The 18,771-nt window shown below is 35.0% G+C and overlaps 1 protein-coding gene across 4 annotated transcripts; it reads left to right on the forward strand.

Moving 5' to 3' along the window:
- Positions 1 to 1,625: 1,625 nt before the first annotated feature.
- On the forward strand, positions 1,626 to 17,128 carry LOC110609403 (UDP-xylose transporter 3). 4 transcript variants are annotated; one of them, XM_021748958.2, is made up of 7 exons: positions 1,627 to 2,052; positions 2,822 to 3,025; positions 3,466 to 3,533; positions 15,516 to 15,648; positions 15,940 to 16,101; positions 16,192 to 16,464; positions 16,661 to 17,128. In XM_021748958.2, exons 2-7 carry the CDS (start codon positions 2,903 to 2,905, stop codon positions 16,775 to 16,777), a joined length of 876 nt encoding a protein of 291 aa, XP_021604650.1. In that variant the 5' UTR covers positions 1,627 to 2,052; positions 2,822 to 2,902; the 3' UTR covers positions 16,778 to 17,128. The 4 variants fall into 4 exon arrangements, with proteins under 4 accessions (XP_043807494.1, XP_021604650.1, XP_021604649.1 ...); XM_021748957.2 differs by having other exon boundaries at positions 1,628 to 2,052; positions 2,841 to 3,025; XM_043951554.1 differs by having other exon boundaries at positions 1,919 to 2,052; positions 2,813 to 3,025.
- Positions 17,129 to 18,771: the final 1,643 nt, after the last annotated feature.

Consider the following 18,771-nt stretch of genomic DNA (forward strand, 5'->3'; position numbering starts at 1 on the left):
CTTCATAAAACTCACTTAAAACATCATAAAGGATAAAGATCTACACTTACCTCTTGAAGATTGAGGTTTGGTGCGATCCAAGCTTGAAGGTATGGAGAGTCCAAGCTCCAAAAGTCTCCAAGCTCTCAAAACCTTGATCAAAGCTTAAAACTCTTCAAAACAAAGATAAAACTCATGCAAACTTGAGGGATTTGAAGAAAAAGCATAAAAACAACTAAAGAAGAGCATGAACTCACCTATGCCCGAAAAGAGAGAAAACTCGCCCATTTTCCGGACAAAGGGCCTTTTATAGGTGGCCGACCAAACCTCCTTCGGCGGCCAAAACTGCTTCCAAAACTTCACCACGTTCGGCGGCCGAAAGAAAGCCACTTTCGGAAGCCTAATGTGCCTCCTAAACAGCCCCATGTTCGGCGGTCGAACCTAGGTTCTTCCCTCCTTGGTCTTTTCTTTCAAAACTCAATTTCTTTCTCATTGAAAACCTTCAAAACACTTAAAAACATTTTAGAAAACCTTTATTTTACCCTTCTAGAAGGCTTCGACATCCGAGATTTCCGGATTCCAGCGGAGATTCCGCCGGAAAGTTGGAATTCCGATGCCGGGGTCTAGCCGGATATTACAATAATGCCTTTTTAGTATTGTGATCTTAAGGAGAGGGATTGGATTATGCAAGATTGATTCTGAGGACAAAGCTAGAAAGGTAGTTGGAGAGGCAGTTCTTCGCATGGCCTTTCAAACAATGTCTTCCCATAGAATGAAATAGAGTTTCTGCTAATAGATTTCTGAAGGTTTTGATGTAATAGAGACTTTACTCGAGTCTCTTTTATCTCCTTATAATCTTTTGTGATGAAAATGTTTATTTTGCCTATCTTATTCGACAGCAAAGACATGTGATTTGTGTTTTAATTCCTGGTTTAGCGATTATTCTTTATAAAACTTTAGTAAAATAGAACAAATATTCCTGATTTTTATTTTATTTAAATTACAAGTATTTGATATTAAAACAATACGATACATGTTTAATATAGTATTGAAATATTATATTATATATATTTTTTTGAAACGATATTATATTATATATTAAAATTATATATAAAATAATAACAGATATAAAAAACTAGTTATATAAAAATATCAAAAGCATTCTTTTTTCATATTAATTTAGAAATAAATCTAAATTAAAGCTTTATATTTTTATTTGAAGGTTAAATAAATTAAATTAAATTTTTTTATTGATTAAATTCTATATTTTTAATAAGGATCAAATAAATTTTGACATAATATAATATTATTTTATTAATTATAAAATATTATTTTTATTATTTAAGATATAAGAAATTTAATATTTTAATTAACATCAAAATTAAGAAACATAAAAATAGTAAATTATTTTTAAAATTATAAAAAATAAATTTTATTACATTAAAAAATAATATATTATTATTAAAAAATAATATATTATTATTAAAAAATAATATTATATTTATCTGAATTTATTTAACTCTTATTAAAAGCATAAATATTTAATTTATAAAAAAATTTGAATTAAATTTATTTGTGTCAAGTAAAATTATAAGGTAACCAAAAGTTATAAAACATTAATTCCTTTGCTTCTAAAATTTTTCTCTTATTCTCTCTCTCTCTCTTTCTTTCTCTTCTTATTAATCCGTCCAGCGTAGGGGAAAAAAAAAAAAAAAAAAATCCATCCAGAGTCCAGTCACCTCATGACCTGAATTTGGTACAGATTTCTATCTCCAACAATCTGATACTCGTGGGATCTTCCCTTTTCATTTCTTTCGTATAATGTTGGAATTGGGGATTGGTAGATCTGGATCGAGGAGGAAGTAATAGGAGGGAGTAGCGTCGGAGAGAGAGAGAGAGAGAGAGAGAGAGAGAGAGAGGGCGAGATAGGAAGAGAGAGACAGAAAGTGAAGATGAGTGAGAGCCAGAGGTTCCAGCTGGGGACTGTTGGGGCTTTGAGCTTGTCAGTTGTATCGTCGGTTTCGATTGTGATATGCAACAAGGCTCTCATTAGTACTCTCGGTTTCACTTTTGGTGAGTAGTTTTCATTAGTAATTGTATTACTTTCCACCAGATGCGTTTGATTTTATTTTTCTTTATTTGCGTTTTCTTGAGATTATTCCGATGAGATCAGTTCATTTGTAAAGCAGGTTTTGGGTTTAAGATCAATTGACATGCTCTGTAATTCTTTTTTGTTTGTTTTTGCTTAGTTATTTTTAGATCTAATATGATTTTATTTCCACTAATTTGGTAGAATACTGCTGTTATTGCTCTGTAATTTTGGTCCATCTTAAATCCTGCATTGATTCATTAAACCCCCTTTTTTGTTGCCCAAATATGAATGCTACCAGTGCTATATGTTATATTTTGTGGAAAAGAAAAGCAACTTGGATTTTTTCTTTTATTTGCCTATCCGTGTCTGTTCTTTGTGTAGGCTGATGATTATCAGAGCATAATTAATTTTGATCCCATGCTAATATGTTCTAAGTGGGTGTAATTGTCGAAAAAGAAAAAAAAGTACATATACTAGATTCCAAAACTTTGGTTATGAATGGGCGTCTATTCCTTCGCTGTTGCTCTATCCTGAATTTTGCATGCAATTACAGGCCGAAGTTGATGGTAGTTAGAGGAAACGAGTTGATGCCATGAATAAAATATTATTTTATCATGGAAGAAGGAAGCAGGCAGCTATTAATTTTTTTCATGCACATGTTTAATTTGAATAACCTTTTATTTTTATCCCTTAGCCTTTTGTTTTTCTGATTTCTTTATCTTTTTTTTTTCTTTCTTATTGATATTACGGGCGTTATTGGGGGCTACAGCCACAACATTGACGAGCTGGCATCTACTGGTCACATTCTGTTCTCTTCATGTGGCATTATGGATGAAATTGTTCGAACACAAGCCTTTTGATGCAAGAGCTGTAATGGGATTTGGCATATTAAATGGCATATCCATTGGGCTTTTGAATCTTAGCTTGGGTTTCAATTCTGTTGGCTTCTACCAGGTTAGGTTCTTAATATGGTTCAGAGTTTTCTTTCTCAACTAGCACAATTACTAGCATCTTTCAATCGATTTTTTCTTTCTTTTATGTAATTTGGTTTTAATTTTGTGTGATGACTGCATCTTGATGTAGAAGACTTGGAAAGAATAGCATTTTCAGTGTTTGTTCGGGAAACATAGTGCTTGAATTTAGTGAAATCATAAAAATATTTCATGATATTTGATTCTAGTCTAAATGAGTTTGGATGGCTCTTTAACCTTTCCAAATTACTGATGGTTATTTATTAACCAAGAAGAATAAACAGGGTTGGTTGACTTTTGCAGTGTCTTTAAATATTTTTATCCAGTAAACGATGTTTTCAGGAAACTCCAGAAAAAAGAAAATATTGTTTAAAATTTTTGGGAGTATCATGTTCTGACATTTATCTATGATCTTGTTGTCAGATGACAAAATTGGCAATAATCCCATGTACAGTTCTTTTGGAGACACTTTTCTTCAGGAAGAGATTCAGGTTTGTCATGTGCTTCTGACTGTACTTGACATGATGAATATATTAGTATTAGTATGGTGTCAGTTTCTGTGGTTAGTTCAATCTTGTACACCCACAGCTATTTGGAGTTGACTCTAGTTTGGTTTTTTAGAGGTTTGAAATGGTTGTCAATCTTAAAAGGAAAATACGAAAAATAGAGACCACATTGCTTGAAGGTATGTGCAGCTGGTAGTGACCCTTAGTCAAAGTTACTAGCAACCCTAGAGCAACCTTTCTGCTTGCCCTGAGAAACCAGATTTTCTTCATCTGCAGACCCTTACCATGCACTTTTCTGGAGGCTTCAGCAATATTATCATTATGCTCTTCATCACCAACAATATCAACCTCTTCCTCTTCTCCATCAAATACATGAAGCCCATATCTACCTCCAGCTTTTGTTTTCCTCTTTTGACGTCAAGGATCTTGGCATCTATAATTGAAGTGCGTAATTGAGGTTGCATTTCCGCACCCAAATTTTCAAATCTTTGATCCCATTTGCAGCATTTCATTGTCTTTTGTATGCTTCTCTTTAAATGTGTGAAAAAACTCAACAATTTGTCTTTTTTCTGAGGTTGTATTTCCTTGTTTGGTGACCTGATTATATTTCAGATTCTGGTTTCTAGAGGAAGAACATAATTTTCAAGAATTCCAGGAAACGGTCTTTCATATGTTGGAAATGAGGTTTTAAAGAAATAGAAGAAAACCAGAAAACAATAGAAAAAGAAAGAATTTGATTCAAGAATTTAATTAAGAGATTCCAGAGGGGAAAAGGGAGTTCAGAAACAGGGTTTTGCCAAGAAGAAGAAGAAATAAAGCAAGATCAGAAGGAAAAGAAAAGGTAGAAATTTCTGAAAAGGAAAAGAAAATTCAGGGAAAGAAAAAAAAGAAGCAATAGAGAAGTATTCTATTTGTATGTCGATTTTAAATCCAGCTTAGAAAAGTATTCTACTTGTATAACTCGTCCAATAACTCATGTATAACAGTATAGGGTATTTATTAGTAACAATAGCTTGGTTTAGCTAGTGATAAGCTATGCAAAATCTCCTACTCCCGTCCTTCTTTTTAACCAAAATAACTGGACTTAACAAAGGGTTGGTGCTTAGTTGAATTATCCCAATGATTACATTTTTTATACTAATTTCTCAATTTTATCTTTTTGAACATGCCCGTATTTTTAAGGTCGCACCAAGATTGGTCTTGCCCATCCTTCTCCTTTTCTCTTCATCTCTTCATCTTCCATAAATTCATTTTCTTCTATCCTTTCTCTAAATAAGTGACATCTCTTTTTTTTTTTTTTTTTGTTCTTGCAATTTTAGTTAATTACTTTATGTATTTATGTTATTTTATTGTTTATAGTTAAATAATTTTAGAAATCATAAATTGCTTTCTTGTTTATTTTAAATGGGTATCGTTCTATTGTTTTTAATTTAGAATTTCAAAATTATAATTTATTTTTTTTATTAATTTTAGATGGCTTTTTTATATATATATATATTATAGATTTGTATTATTGATTTGTTGTTGATTAAATGGGTAATGCATTATTGATTTATTTCTCTTATATTATTGCAAATAATTTTTTTTTCCTTTGAATATGGATATCCATTGATGTGTGTATATGTGAAGAATTTTGGGAGGAGTTTTGTGTGTATATTCCAATTGAATTGACCTTTATAAGGTTTGACTATTTATACACAGAGAATCAACCTAATTAGGAATATTTACAGTAAACCTCCTTAGGAATATTTACAATAAAGAATCAACCTATAAGGTTTGTCCCATTTCTCTATACTTAGTTTCAGCACTTGATTGAGTAATGTAGAAATATAATATTTTATTATTGTCTCACAATAGAGATTACAATCTATTTATACATGAGAGACAGTATCTAAACAGGAAGGGAAATCAAGCCTATGATTATACAATCCCTAAGATTAAGCAACTGACCCTTCTATCACTATTTACTTCCTATATTAACATATTTACTTTCTATAACTTATAACACTCTCCCTCAAGTTGGATCATAAATGTTAATCATGCCCAACTTGTTACATATATAATCAACTCGAGTCTCATTCAGAGCTTTAGTGAAAATATCTTCTAATTGTTCTCCAGTTCGAATATGTCCTATTGATATTATCTTTTGTTGGACTTTTTCACGAATAAAATGACAATCAATCTCGATGTGTTTAGTCCTCTCGTGAAATACTGGGTTGGAGGCAATGTGGATAGCTGCTTGATTATCACACCACAACTTAGTAGGCACCGAATTTGTGAACCCAACTTCTTCCAACAGTTGACGTACCTACAAGATTTCACAAACGGCTTGTGCCATGGCTCGATATTCAGATTCAGCACTAGAATGGGAGACCACATTTTGCTTCTTACTTTTCCATGAGACCAAGTTACCTCCCACAAAAACACAATACCCAGTAGTTGACCTCCTATCAACTTTCGAGCCTGCCCAATCAGCATCAGAAAAACATTCAATATTTGAGTGCCTATGGTTACTATAGAATAGGCCTCGCCCTGGGGCCCCTTTAAGGTAACAAAGAATCTGTCCCTAAGCATCCCACTGGGCAACAGTAGAAGATATAAGCTGACTTACCACACTAACTGAATATGCAATATCAGGACGAGTCACCGTCAAATAATTCAGCTTGCCAACTAATCTTCTATACCTTCCAGGATCTGTAAATGGCTCACTGTCTTATGTGGTAAGTTGAAGGTTAGGGGTCATTGGGGCACTACAAGGCTTAGCACCCAATTTTCTTGTTTCTGCCAACAAATCAAGAACATATTTTCTTTGAGATAAGAAGATGCCTTTCTTACACTGCATAACTTTGATTCCCAAAAAATATTTCAAGGAACCCAAATCCTTTGAATGAAACTGTGTTTTAAGAAATTCTTTTAGGGATGTGATGCCAACAATGTCACTTTCTGTGATAACGATATCATCCACATATACTACAAGCAGAATTACTCCACTATCAGAATTTCTATAAAACACTGAGTGATCACACTTACTCATCTTCATTCCAAACTGTTGGACCACCTCACTAAACCTGCCAAACCATGCCCGAGGACTCTGTTTCAAGCCATAAAGGGATTTTTGAAGTTTACAAACCTTACCTGACTCCCCCTGAGCAACAAAACTGGGTGGTTGCTCAATATAAACCTCCTCCTGAAGATCACCATGAAGAAAAGCATTTTTAATATCCAATTGATGCAAAGGCCAATCATGAGTAGCCGCCAATGAAATAAACAATCGGACAGATGCGAGCTTGGCAACTGGGGAGAATGTATCAGAATAGTCAACTCCATAAGTTTGTGCATAACCTTTGGCCACTAAACGGGCCTTGAGGCGAGCAATAGATCCATCAGGGTTTACTTTCACTGCAAATACCCATTTGCTCCCAATAGCCCGCTTTCCTAGGGGCAAGGACATCAACTCCCAAGTACCATTAGTGTCAAGGGCCATCATTTCCTCTTCCATTGCAGCACGCCAATCAGGATGGGACAAAGCCTCAATAACAGTTTTGGGAATTGAAATAGAATCTAAAGCAGTGACAAAACAACGAGAAGAGGAGGATAATTGATCATAAGAGACACAAGATGAAATAGGATAAGTGCAAGTACGTTTACCTTTGCGAAGAGCAATGGGCAAATCCAAATCAGACAGTGAAGGATCAGTGGGAGCAGGACCGGTAAAGCAGTGACAAAACAACGAGAAGAGGAAGATAATTGATCATAAGAGACACAAGATGAAATAGGATAAGTGCAAGTACGTTTACCTTTGCGAAGAGCAATGGGCAAATCCAAATCAGACAGTGAAGGATCAGTGGGAGCAGGATCGGTCGACGAAGAAGCGGATAGCGGAACGGAGTCAGAGTCCTCTAAGCGTCTGGAATACACATGAAAGATGGGAGGGCGACCTGACACATGAGCGAAAGGTGTAGGAGTAGTCTGAGGAGACAGAGAGCGAACAGTGTATAACAAGAGGTCATCTTCTTCCTCCTGGGTGTTATAAACAGATGATGGCGGAAAAAACGGAGTGGACTCAAAGAATGTTACATCCGCAGACACAAGATACCGATTCAAATCAGGAGAAAAACAACGATACCATTTCTGACGTCGAGAGTAGCCAAGGAAGATACATTTGAGTGATTTGGGATCCAATTTAGTAACCTGTGGACGAACATCACGAATAAAACAAGTACAATCAAAGATACGTGGCTCAATAGGAAACAAAGATTTAGTGGGAAACAAAATGTTATAAGGGATATCACCATGAAGGATGGAGGAAGGCATGCGATTGATAAAAAACAAGCAGTGGATACAGCATCAGCCCAAAAACATTTAGGTACCTTCATTTGGAATAAGAGGGCTCTGGCTACTTAAAGAAGATGTCGATTTTTTCTTTCAGCAACTCCATTTTGTGAGGGAGTGGCAACACAAGAGGAATGATAAAGAATCCCTTTTTGTAACAAATAAGATTGAAATTCCCCAGAGAGATACTCTTTAGCATTATCACTTTGCAATATACGGATGGAAGTATTGAATTGGGTTTGGATTTCAGCATAAAATGCTCAAAAAATAGAAAATAATTATGAACGACTTCATTAAAAATAACCAAGTAGTACGAGAGAAATCATCAACAAAAGTAACAAAATACTTAAAGCCAGACTTAGACACAACAGGATAAGGATCCCAAACATTTGAATGGACTAACTCAAAGGGGGACGAAGCCCGTTTATTGAATCGAGACAATGTAGGCAAACGATGATGTTTGGCAAATTGACAAGACTCACAATCTAGAATAGACAAAGAATGAAACTGTGGATATAACTTCTTCAAAACCAAGAGAGAAGGATGCCCCAAACGACAATGAACATCAAAAGGTGTTAAACGCGTGCAGCATACCAGAGATCGAGGAGGTCGAGATAGTTGCTGATCCAAGACGTGAAGACCCTCTGACTCACTCCCTCTACCAATAATCTGCTTCGTCGAAAGATCCTGAAGAACACAGTGATCAGGAAAGAATGAGACAACAATTTAATGCACGAGTGAGTTTACTCACGGAAAGCAAATTAAATGCGAACTTAGGGAGACATAACACAGAGGATACAGAAAGAGGAGTTAAGTTGACATGACCAGAACCCATGACAGAAGATTTAGTGCCATCAGCAAGAGTAACATAAGAAGGCGATGTATGAGACTCAAGATTGGACAAAAGGGTAGAATTACCTGACATATGATCGGTAGCACCAGAATCAATAACCCATTTGGAGGATGAAGACACAAGACATGCAGTAGAGTTACCTGACTCGGCAATTGCAGTGATAGAGGAGGAATTAGAGAATTTTAGAGATGCCTGGTATTGGATGAATCGTGCATACTCATCTACAGATATCAAAATTCCCTGATCGGAAGATCCATTCAATTTGTGTTCCGTGATTTTAGTCATCATAGGAATCACATCAGTTACGGTGATGGTTTTAACTTCAGCCATAAGGACAACCAACCCAAAACGATAGCAACAAAAGAAACATAGAATCAGAAAACAGTACCCGGCGTGAACAGTACCAATGAACAGTACCCGAATATGAATAGTACCTAAAACACCTCCACCCAACACCCAAACGGCAAACAAACTTCAGATCTGACAAGGGGACAGTGTGGCGACTCTAACGACAGTGAGATCCAAATGTTACCCTATATGGGTAATCCAAATGAACAGAACCCTAAGTCTCAAAAAAAAAAAATATATAAAACTTGACGAGAGAGAGAGAGAGAGAAAAAAATAAATCTCTGCGAGAAAGGCTCTGATACTATGTAGAAATATAATATTTTGTTATTGTCTCACAATAGAGATTACAATCTATTTATACATGAGAGACAATATCTAAACAGGAAGGAAAATCAAGCCTATGATTATACAATCCCTAAGATTAAGCAACTGACCCATCTATTACTATTTACTTCCTATATTAACATATTTACTTTCTATAACTTATAACAAGTAACAACATTTTGCTTTTTGCTTCTCCAAGTGATAGATTTCCTCCGACAAGTGTACAGTAACCCGTAGTCGACCTCCTATCATTAAGGGATCCGGTCCAATCTCCATCTATGAATGCGTGTGTGCGGAGATGACCGTGTTTAGAGAATAAGAGACTTTTTTCAGGAGTAGACTTAAAGTATCGCAAAATATGAAAAACAACATGCATATGAGGCTCACGAGGATCATGCATTGACTGCATATGTTATGTCTGGTCAAATATCCGAAAGATAAATCAGTCTACCTATCAACCTCTGATATTTGTCAATATACACTGATTTACCAATTTCTGCATATAGCTTATGATTACTTTCAATGGGTGTTTCTGTTGATTTTTAGCCTAATATACATTCATAATGTATTTCATCTGATAAATAAAGATTTTCTTTTTTGATCTGGCAACTTCAATTCACAAAAAGATTGAAATTTTTTCCAGATATTTAATTTTGAACTCCTGAACCGAAAGATTTTTCAGCCGAGTCATCTCTTCAGTGTCATCCCTTGTCATTACTATGTCATTAATATAGATTATGAGAAAAGTAATCTTATCCTTGTGATGTCTAATAAATAGAGCATGGTCAGCATTGGTCTGTTGATAGCTAAAAGAAATCATAAATCTATTGAATCGATCAAACCAAGTTCTGGGTGATCGCTTCAACCCATACAAAGCCTTCTTTAGTCTGCATACATATTTTTTTTTTATGTTTTTTCATTAGCAAATTCAAGAGGGATTTTCATACACATTTCTTTTTCTAACTCTCTGTGGAGGAATGTATTTTTCACATCAAATTGCTATAGGTCTCAATTAAGATTGGATTGGCAGCGTAAGTTAGCAATACTCTGATTAAGTTCATTTTGGCAACAGGGGGCAAATGTCTCCTGGTAATCTACTCTATAGGCTTGGGTGTATCACTTTGCAACTAGTCTGGCCTTGAATCTTTCAATTGATCTATCTGTTTTGTGTTTCATAGTGAATACCCATTTGTAGCCAACTAGTTTTTTTTGAAGGGGGAAGAGACACTAACTCTCAAGTCGCATTTTTAGCTAAGGCTTCCATTTTTTCAATCATTGCTCCTCTCCAATTAGAATCTTTGAGAGTTTTCTTTCAATCCTGTAAGATAGACAGAGGAAATAGACAAGGCAAAAACTCTATAGGATGGAGACAAAGAATCATAAGAGAGGAAGTTAGAAATAGTGGTTTGTGTAAGGTCCAACTCATTTTCTTTGAGTAATTGGTCAATTTGGATCATTAATGGGCTCAAGGTTTAGGGATGACTCACTAGATGGAGAAGAGGAAGATTCATGACATTGAGCAGGCTGTACAATGACTTTTTTTGCTTCTGTTTTACTCTTCTTGAGTATCTTCTTAAATATGATTTATCCAAATGCTCAATCTGGTCACCAATAGTCTCTCTCTGTATAGTAGTCGCATTTTGAGTAAAATGCTCTATAGTTATAGGACTAAGAACCATCTCTTCTCTTTCATTGTCCTTCCCATGAAGAGGTGATGGAGTAGTGTTGAAGTAAGGTTTAATCTCTCTAAACGTAACATCCATACTGACAAAGTATTTTCTAGATGGAGGGTGGTAGCACTTGTAATCCTTCTGTGTAGGAGAGTACCCAACAAACATGCATTTAAGAACTCTTGGATCTAGTTTTCCACGTCTTAGTATGAACAAAACACATGCATCTAAACAATTTTGGTAGAACAGTATAAAGCATTTTTCACTTGTAGCACCTCTAAATGCCTTTTGAAGGCAAAAACTTTGAGAGGCACTCTATTAATGAGATAAGCTGCGGTAAATACTGCATTTTTCCAGTAGTTTTTTAGAAGATTCATGGTGAAAGGAAGAGATCTGGCTACTTCCAATAGGTTTCTATTTTTCCTTTCAGCAACACTATTTTGGACACTAGTGTAAGGACAATTGGTTTAATGTAGTATTCCATTAGACTCCAGGTAGGCAGAAAAATGACTATTCATGTATTCTGTGCCGTTATCAATTCTTAAAACTTTTATCTTAGCATCAAATTGAGTACAAACCATCTCGTGAAAAGATTGAAAGCAAGAAAACACTTTACTTTTTATATTTATCAAATAAATCCAAGTCATGCGAGTGTAACAATTAATAAAAGCAACAAACCAACGATTACCAGACGGTGAGATATTTTGAGTAGGTCTCCAAACATTAAATGGATAAGTCACAAAAGGGATTGTACTCCTATTGTTACTTGAGGGATAAGAGGTTCTTATATACTTAGTATACGTGCAAGTATTACAAAATAAAGAATCAAATCAAGTATTGGAAAATAAGTCGGGATAAAGTTTTTTTCAAACATAAAAGGATGGATGTCCCAATTGTCTATACCACTGTATGATTTTCTAGTTGACATATGTATTATCTCCAAAAAAGGCACGAGATGAAAAATTTTGGGAGGAATTTTTTGTGTTTATTCCAATTGAATTGATTTTTATAAGATTTGGCTATTTATATACAAAGAATTAACCTAATTAGGAATATTTATAACACACCTCATTAGGAATATTTACAATAAAAATAGAAAATAAAATCTCTATAATCAAGCATAATTATAAGTATCCTCTACATTGGTCAACAATATATATATATACATTTTTTTGGCTTTGGTGCATTTTTCATAAAGGTGTTGCCTTGTCTTTCGCCTAAAGCGATAGGGGACCCTATTGTCTTAGTGGTGCCTCTTGCCTTAGTAACACTGCTCTTATGGATTCTAAAGTTCTGCCTAAGGAAGAATTCCCTTGTAGTTGCACCTATTTCTCTCCTACTTTAAATTTCATAGACAACTTCTGCTAATTTGCTTGGACATCACCCAGTGTCTCCAACTAAGCCACTCCAAAATAACATCCACACCTCCCAAAGGAAATACATAGTAATCTGCAAGTATTGAAAATTCAGATAATTTCCGTTAAAGTTCTTTGCTTATTCATGCCGAAGGAATCTTGTATCCATCTCCCAACTTCACTTTGAAAGATGGTGTTGCAATCACAGGTAGCTGAAGCCATTGTACCAGCTGGGTGGATAGAAAATTATGGCTGGCCTCGCTGTCGACAAGTACCATGATATTTTGCGCTACAATATTGCTGAAAAATTTCATGGTTTTCTGATCTTTGATGCCTCCTACAACCTACTAAGTTTAGCGGTATCTCCATTCTAGAGAAATGAGCTTCATCCAGCCCAGCACTCAAACTTGGTTCTTCGTCCTCTTCCATTTTAGCCAATACACCATTCTTATTCACATACTCATCTTCATCCCCAGTTAAGGTTATTAAGGATTGATTAGGGCACTCATGCAATAGGGAGTATGGTTGTTTACATTTGAAACACAAGCCTTTTGCTCTCTGCTCTTAGTGTTCTTGATGAGAGTACTGCAACAATCCTCTTTGGCGACTTTGTGGGTTTGGGTTTCTGGTTTGGTTGGATGGCAAGGTTAAGGTCTTTTGGTTCAAGTGGGTGATGTTTTGAGTTGGTTTAGGTGGGGGTCCAGCCTTTTATGAATTTGCATGGCCCATAAACAACGTTATGGGTTTGTGAAACTACTGACTTTTGTCCTAGCCCATGAAAGACCTCTTTCATCTTCATACCTTACAACATCTACTGCTTGGTCTTCCCCTGCATGAAAAGGATCTCTGCCTCTTTATTTCTCTAGCAAGTTTAATCGTTTTTACAAATCTGTTATTTTATGAGAATGCAATCTTAGTCAAATATCCTCCCTTAACCCATTCAAGAAAAATCCCAAACATTGCATGTTAGTAACATCAGGAAATAGGGATTCTTGAGCCAAAAACTCATCTATGCAATATGCTACTGTTCCTAATTGTTTCAGAGCAACAAGGTGTTCGTATGGGTTTTCTAATACATAGTACGCTACATAAGTTCTCCACACAGTTGGTCCCAGGTTAATTGCGGATTCCTTTGCCGCATCCATCGCAACAAGTGCAATAGGGCTCCCTCCATGACGACGAAGGCCAACAATATCTTAAGTTCCTTTGAGATATTTTGAATCTCAAAATATTGCTCAATATGAGCTATCCTGATGCGGAACTCAAGACCAACATGTTTAAAATCCCGTCATACAACTTGACAAAGAATGATGCTAAGATATCTTCCAGAAGATTGCTCTACTACACTCCTAACCAACTAATGTGATTAGAAACGAAGATTATGGAGTGAAGGTTGCTATACTATACAATTCTTGATAAATTAACTAAGCATAGAGGAAATCTATATTAAATGCCATAAGGTTGAAACTTGATAAGTTGCTAAATAATGGAGAAGAATTAAATATTGTTCATAACATTATCTTTATTCATTGTATATGAAATTTGTGACTGCCACCTCAAGAGTGTTTTTATAGCCTCCAAATCCTAATTTTAGTGTAGGAAGTTGTAATTACAATATAAGAAGAATATCTAGTCAAATAGTAAAATCTAGATTACATTAAAGATCATTTTCCTAAATTATTTGAGATTAATCTCCTTTCTAAATGGGCTGCACGAATTTGCATTCTAATTTAGGCCAAATTAATTTAAAACAAATCCCATAATATACTAAAATACCAAAATAATAAAATTGGATTAAGTGCAATTCGGCCATACATGCATTACGCGATTTGAAATTGTGTTGCGCGTCCACATGTGTTGAAAAGTGTGTTGCTTATTTTCTTATTCTCCCATGCTTTTTAAATATAGTTCTCATCTCATAAAACTTGAATTAAGCGATGTGAACTTGATTTGTTATGATTTAGAGGTTCCCATATTAAATTTTTGAAGAGTGAATACTTCAATGCACATCTTGTTGTTGAAAAATAATGTCATTTTCGTGCTCATATCATATCCACCCTATCGGGTTTGTCCCATCGAAATTTGGCGTTTCAATCTTCTTACTCGTTAAAGTAGGTTGCTCGATAAGTAATGGTTTCCTTGTCATCCTTGTAGTGGAGGTTTGGGCAGATGAATCCCCAACTTCTGCAGTTCCTTTTCCTTTCAACATCATAGCAATGAGATTCTCCAATTGACTAAATCTTTGTTCTTTGTCCACACACATCTGTTCTTGTCCCAGTCGAATAGACAAAACCTCCTCTTCTAACATCGTAACTCCCCTCCATCCTTGTCTTTGGCACGTATGGGATCTGGCAGGTCGGACCAATTTCATAGAGTGAGGGGAAGAGTTTTTTATAAGAAGCATAAAATAAAATGAAATAATGGAGGGTAGGAATGCAACCAGCTAATATTACAATTGAAAGAGTGAGAAAATAGAACTCTGATTACAGCTTTAAAGTAAAATACCAACAAAACAATAAGGAAAATACACTACTGAAGTAACCAGTAGCCACACTAGAGTAAAGAAAACAAGGCACACAGGCCCCCAGGAAGATGAGACGCTACTCAGCCGCAAATTCTTCTCCCTTTTGAGATTCTGACAATTTTCATGCCTTTCTCCCAATCATTTCCTTATATGCTGTCGAAGAACATTCCGCGATAACTGTTTCTTGACAGGTGTCCACCCTCTCCTACTTTTCTGCAACCGCAGCTCAATTATTCCTCTTCCCTTGCCTTTGCCCTTGGGTCTCCTTGAGTAGACCTTAAAGAGCCTGGAAATGTTACCTGTCTAACTTTGGGCCTTCCTATCAGATACCTTCATGCTTTTGCGTCATCTTCACTTCTTTATTAGATTTTCAAAAATTTTTTGGCTGCAAAACATGTTCAAGTTAATATAAGTCTTCTACTTTTAAGATCATATTATTTACCATGATGCCATACAGTATTGTTGGTCAATTGAGGATATAGGATTCAATTTTTATTTAGCTATTTTTGTCGAAGTTGTTTATCTTATTGCATTTATGTGATCATACTTGCACCATTGCAGTCGGAATATCCAGCTGTCGTTGGCGATCCTTCTTGTGGGTGTTGGAATCGCAACTGTGACTGATCTTCAACTTAATGTCCTTGGTTCTGTCTTATCTCTACTTGCAGTTGTGACAACCTGCATTGCTCAAATTGTATCCTCACTGAAGCACTTGTATCACCTGCTATTCATTACTTGTTCCATTCATTTTTACAAGTCATGATTAACGGAAAAAAAAAAGAGCAAAAAATATAGACGTGGTTATTCTGTATGCCAGCTTGTCACGCATGCATAGTAAGATTGGTTGGTTGGTTTGTTTGTTTGTTAGTGGGCTTTTTTTTTCTCTCTCTCTCTTCCCCCTCCCATCCCCCCCTCCCCCCCAACTCCCTCTCCCTCATTATTCTGTTCCTTATGAAGACGTAAAATCTTGACCAATTAATTTCAGATGACCAATAGTATCCAGAAGAAGTTCAAAGTCTCTTCCACCCAACTTCTATATCAGTCTTGCCCCTACCAGGCGTTAACTTTATTCATCATTGGTCCATTTCTAGATGGTCTGCTGACTAATCAAAATGTTTTTGCTTTCAAGTACACCCCTCAAGTTCTGGTAAGAACTTAAGATTCCTGACCCCCCTGAGCGGCCTTCTCTGTAATATCATGCTTCCAGTATTCTGATTTATGCATTATGTGGTTTCAGTTGTTCATAGTTCTCTCCTGCCTGATATCTGTCTCTGTCAACTTCAGCACTTTTCTTGTAATTGGGAAAACATCTCCCGTCACCTATCAGGTCCTGGGGCATCTAAAAACATGTCTAGTTTTGGCCTTTGGTTATGTTCTACTTCGAGATCCTTTTAGCTGGCGCAACATTTTCGGGATTCTTATTGCAGTAATTGGGATGTTACTATATTCATATTACTGCACTGTTGAGAATCAGCAGAAGGCCAGTGAAGCATCAACAAAATTGCCCGAGGTAAATTACATTCTCTCTTCTTGTATGTACATAAATAACTTACTTTTTGGTAAATTACATTCTCTCTCTTCCTATCTACATAGTTTTGTTATTTTTTTTTTTTGCTGAGTTTGAGTTGAGTTGCGTGCTTATCTCTGTTCCTATAATTTATATTCTCTTTTCATACATTTCATGCTTTCATTTTTCATGGTTTTAGGTCAAGGAAAGTGAATCTGATCCTTTAGTTGGTGTGGAAAATGGAAGTGGAATTTTAGCTGATGGTATTGTTCAAAAAGCTACTGTATGGAATTCGAATAAGGATCTTCATGCGTAAACCTCGTTTTTATAAATTCATTCACCCTAGATCGATATTAGTAGGTGAAATTCAGCAATGAAGATGTTGCTGACGAGCTGTCTTGATATATCCTGGGTATTCTGAGATTAGTACTTCTTTATATTAGACTAAGAGTTTAAGGAAATTGCCCTTTATATAGCATTTTTTGGTTAATGGTTTTGTATGAATCAGGCATGCAGCAGGATAATACCAGAATTTATCTGTTAAAATGTATACTTCGTTCCCAAATACTGGAAAAGAGAAAAAAAAAGAATTCCATTACTGTTCTGTCTTCTTGTAGTCATGCTGATCTTTGAAGAATGAAAGCTTGTCATCTCACTTGTTTTGATATCTCTTTGGTGCATGATACATACTTTGTACTCTTGTTTACTTTTTTAGCAATTGGACGTGACTTGGATTTTTGATGCTGACAACGTAAATTTCACTAAAGCTTATTCAACTCGTTTTCAGTGCCATAATAAGGTTAATATATATGTATACATATACTCCTCGATTTGTACCATATGCACATTTGAAACAATGAGACTTATGACGGAATCATATTATAGTTTAGAGTTTTAAGGTGTGATCATAAAATAGATAAAAATTAAAAAGTTGAAAAATAAAAAAAAATTTAAAATTAAAGAAATGGATAAAATGGTCTTTTTATTTTTTTTAAAAAGATCTTATGGGATCTAAGAACTATTTGGGCCTTAAGAAGGGTGGACTTATCTAAAATAAGGAGCTATCGAAAAAGGAGTGAGCTTCAAGAGTGAGCTTCGTGACTCAATTCGGTCAAAATATTACATTATGGTGGTAATTTTGTAATTTATTGCCATTAAGAGGGGCTTTTTTCAGAATATGGTTAAGAGTTTAATTGAATGAAAATCAAGCCAATCAAAACAAAATCAGAAGGGGGAGGGGCGCCTATTCCTCCTTTCTCCATACAAACTCCAAATTTACAACAATTCCTTATGTTCATCGCTTTCTAACGTTAAAGACATTTAATCAACACCTATATTCTCTCAACTAGAGCGGCTAATCGGTCTAGCCTCTCAAATTTCTTTTTTGCATTCAAGAAAGAAAATCCAGAACCTCCTTCAACTCCAAGCATTGCCACCCTTCCACAGTTTTTTTTTTTTTTTTTAATCTTTTATTTTTTTATTTTTGATTTCTTTCATCATACAAGGTAATTTTTTTTGTTGTTATTAATTAATTCATGGTATAAAAATAATTTATTTGCATGATCTTTAATTAAACTTGATGTGTTGGGCTCTTATATTATTCTTGATGAAAATTTTGAGAGTAATACAAATTCTATGCATGTTGTGTGAAACTTTTGCTTCTATTCGGATTTAACATTTTAATTAGAAGGGATTTACTCTCCCTAAATATTTTTATTGAATTCTATATGAAATTCATTATGATCTTTATATATTATTTGTATTATTTGATTTTTCTTGATTAAAATATGATTTTTCAAAGATTATCAAAGTAATTAGGTTACTATATATCATTCTCCGTCATTGTTGCGACTTCTATAATATGAACCTGGACCTTTTAATAATCAAATTAGGTAATTCTTGAGACAAATCAAATTTGGGGTGTGAACTAAATTTCTTATTCTTTGAGTTTTTAACATTCAACTCTCTAATATAGAGTCATTTTATATGCAAAATTAGTGTCCAGAATTTAACATATTCTATATGAACGCAGAGAGATTAGTTGGGGGTTTAAACTTGTGTTTCTATTCACAAATGACTCTCCTTAAATAGAGATATCAGCAAATACAATCTGTTATAAAGATAATATTACACAGCTGTACATTTATCAATATACACATTTTATGATCAAACTAAACTTTATCACTCTGCTTAATACTCCCCCGCAGGATTGGGGTACCACTTCGAACACCAATCTTGAATCTGTTCGAAACAAACATCTGCTTGATAGAGGTTTGGTTAAAAGATACGCTAACTGGTCTTTAGATGATA

This window comes from Manihot esculenta, chromosome 2 (assembly GCF_001659605.2).
Source record: "Manihot esculenta cultivar AM560-2 chromosome 2, M.esculenta_v8, whole genome shotgun sequence".
In the NCBI taxonomy this organism is placed as follows: domain Eukaryota; kingdom Viridiplantae; phylum Streptophyta; class Magnoliopsida; order Malpighiales; family Euphorbiaceae; genus Manihot; species Manihot esculenta.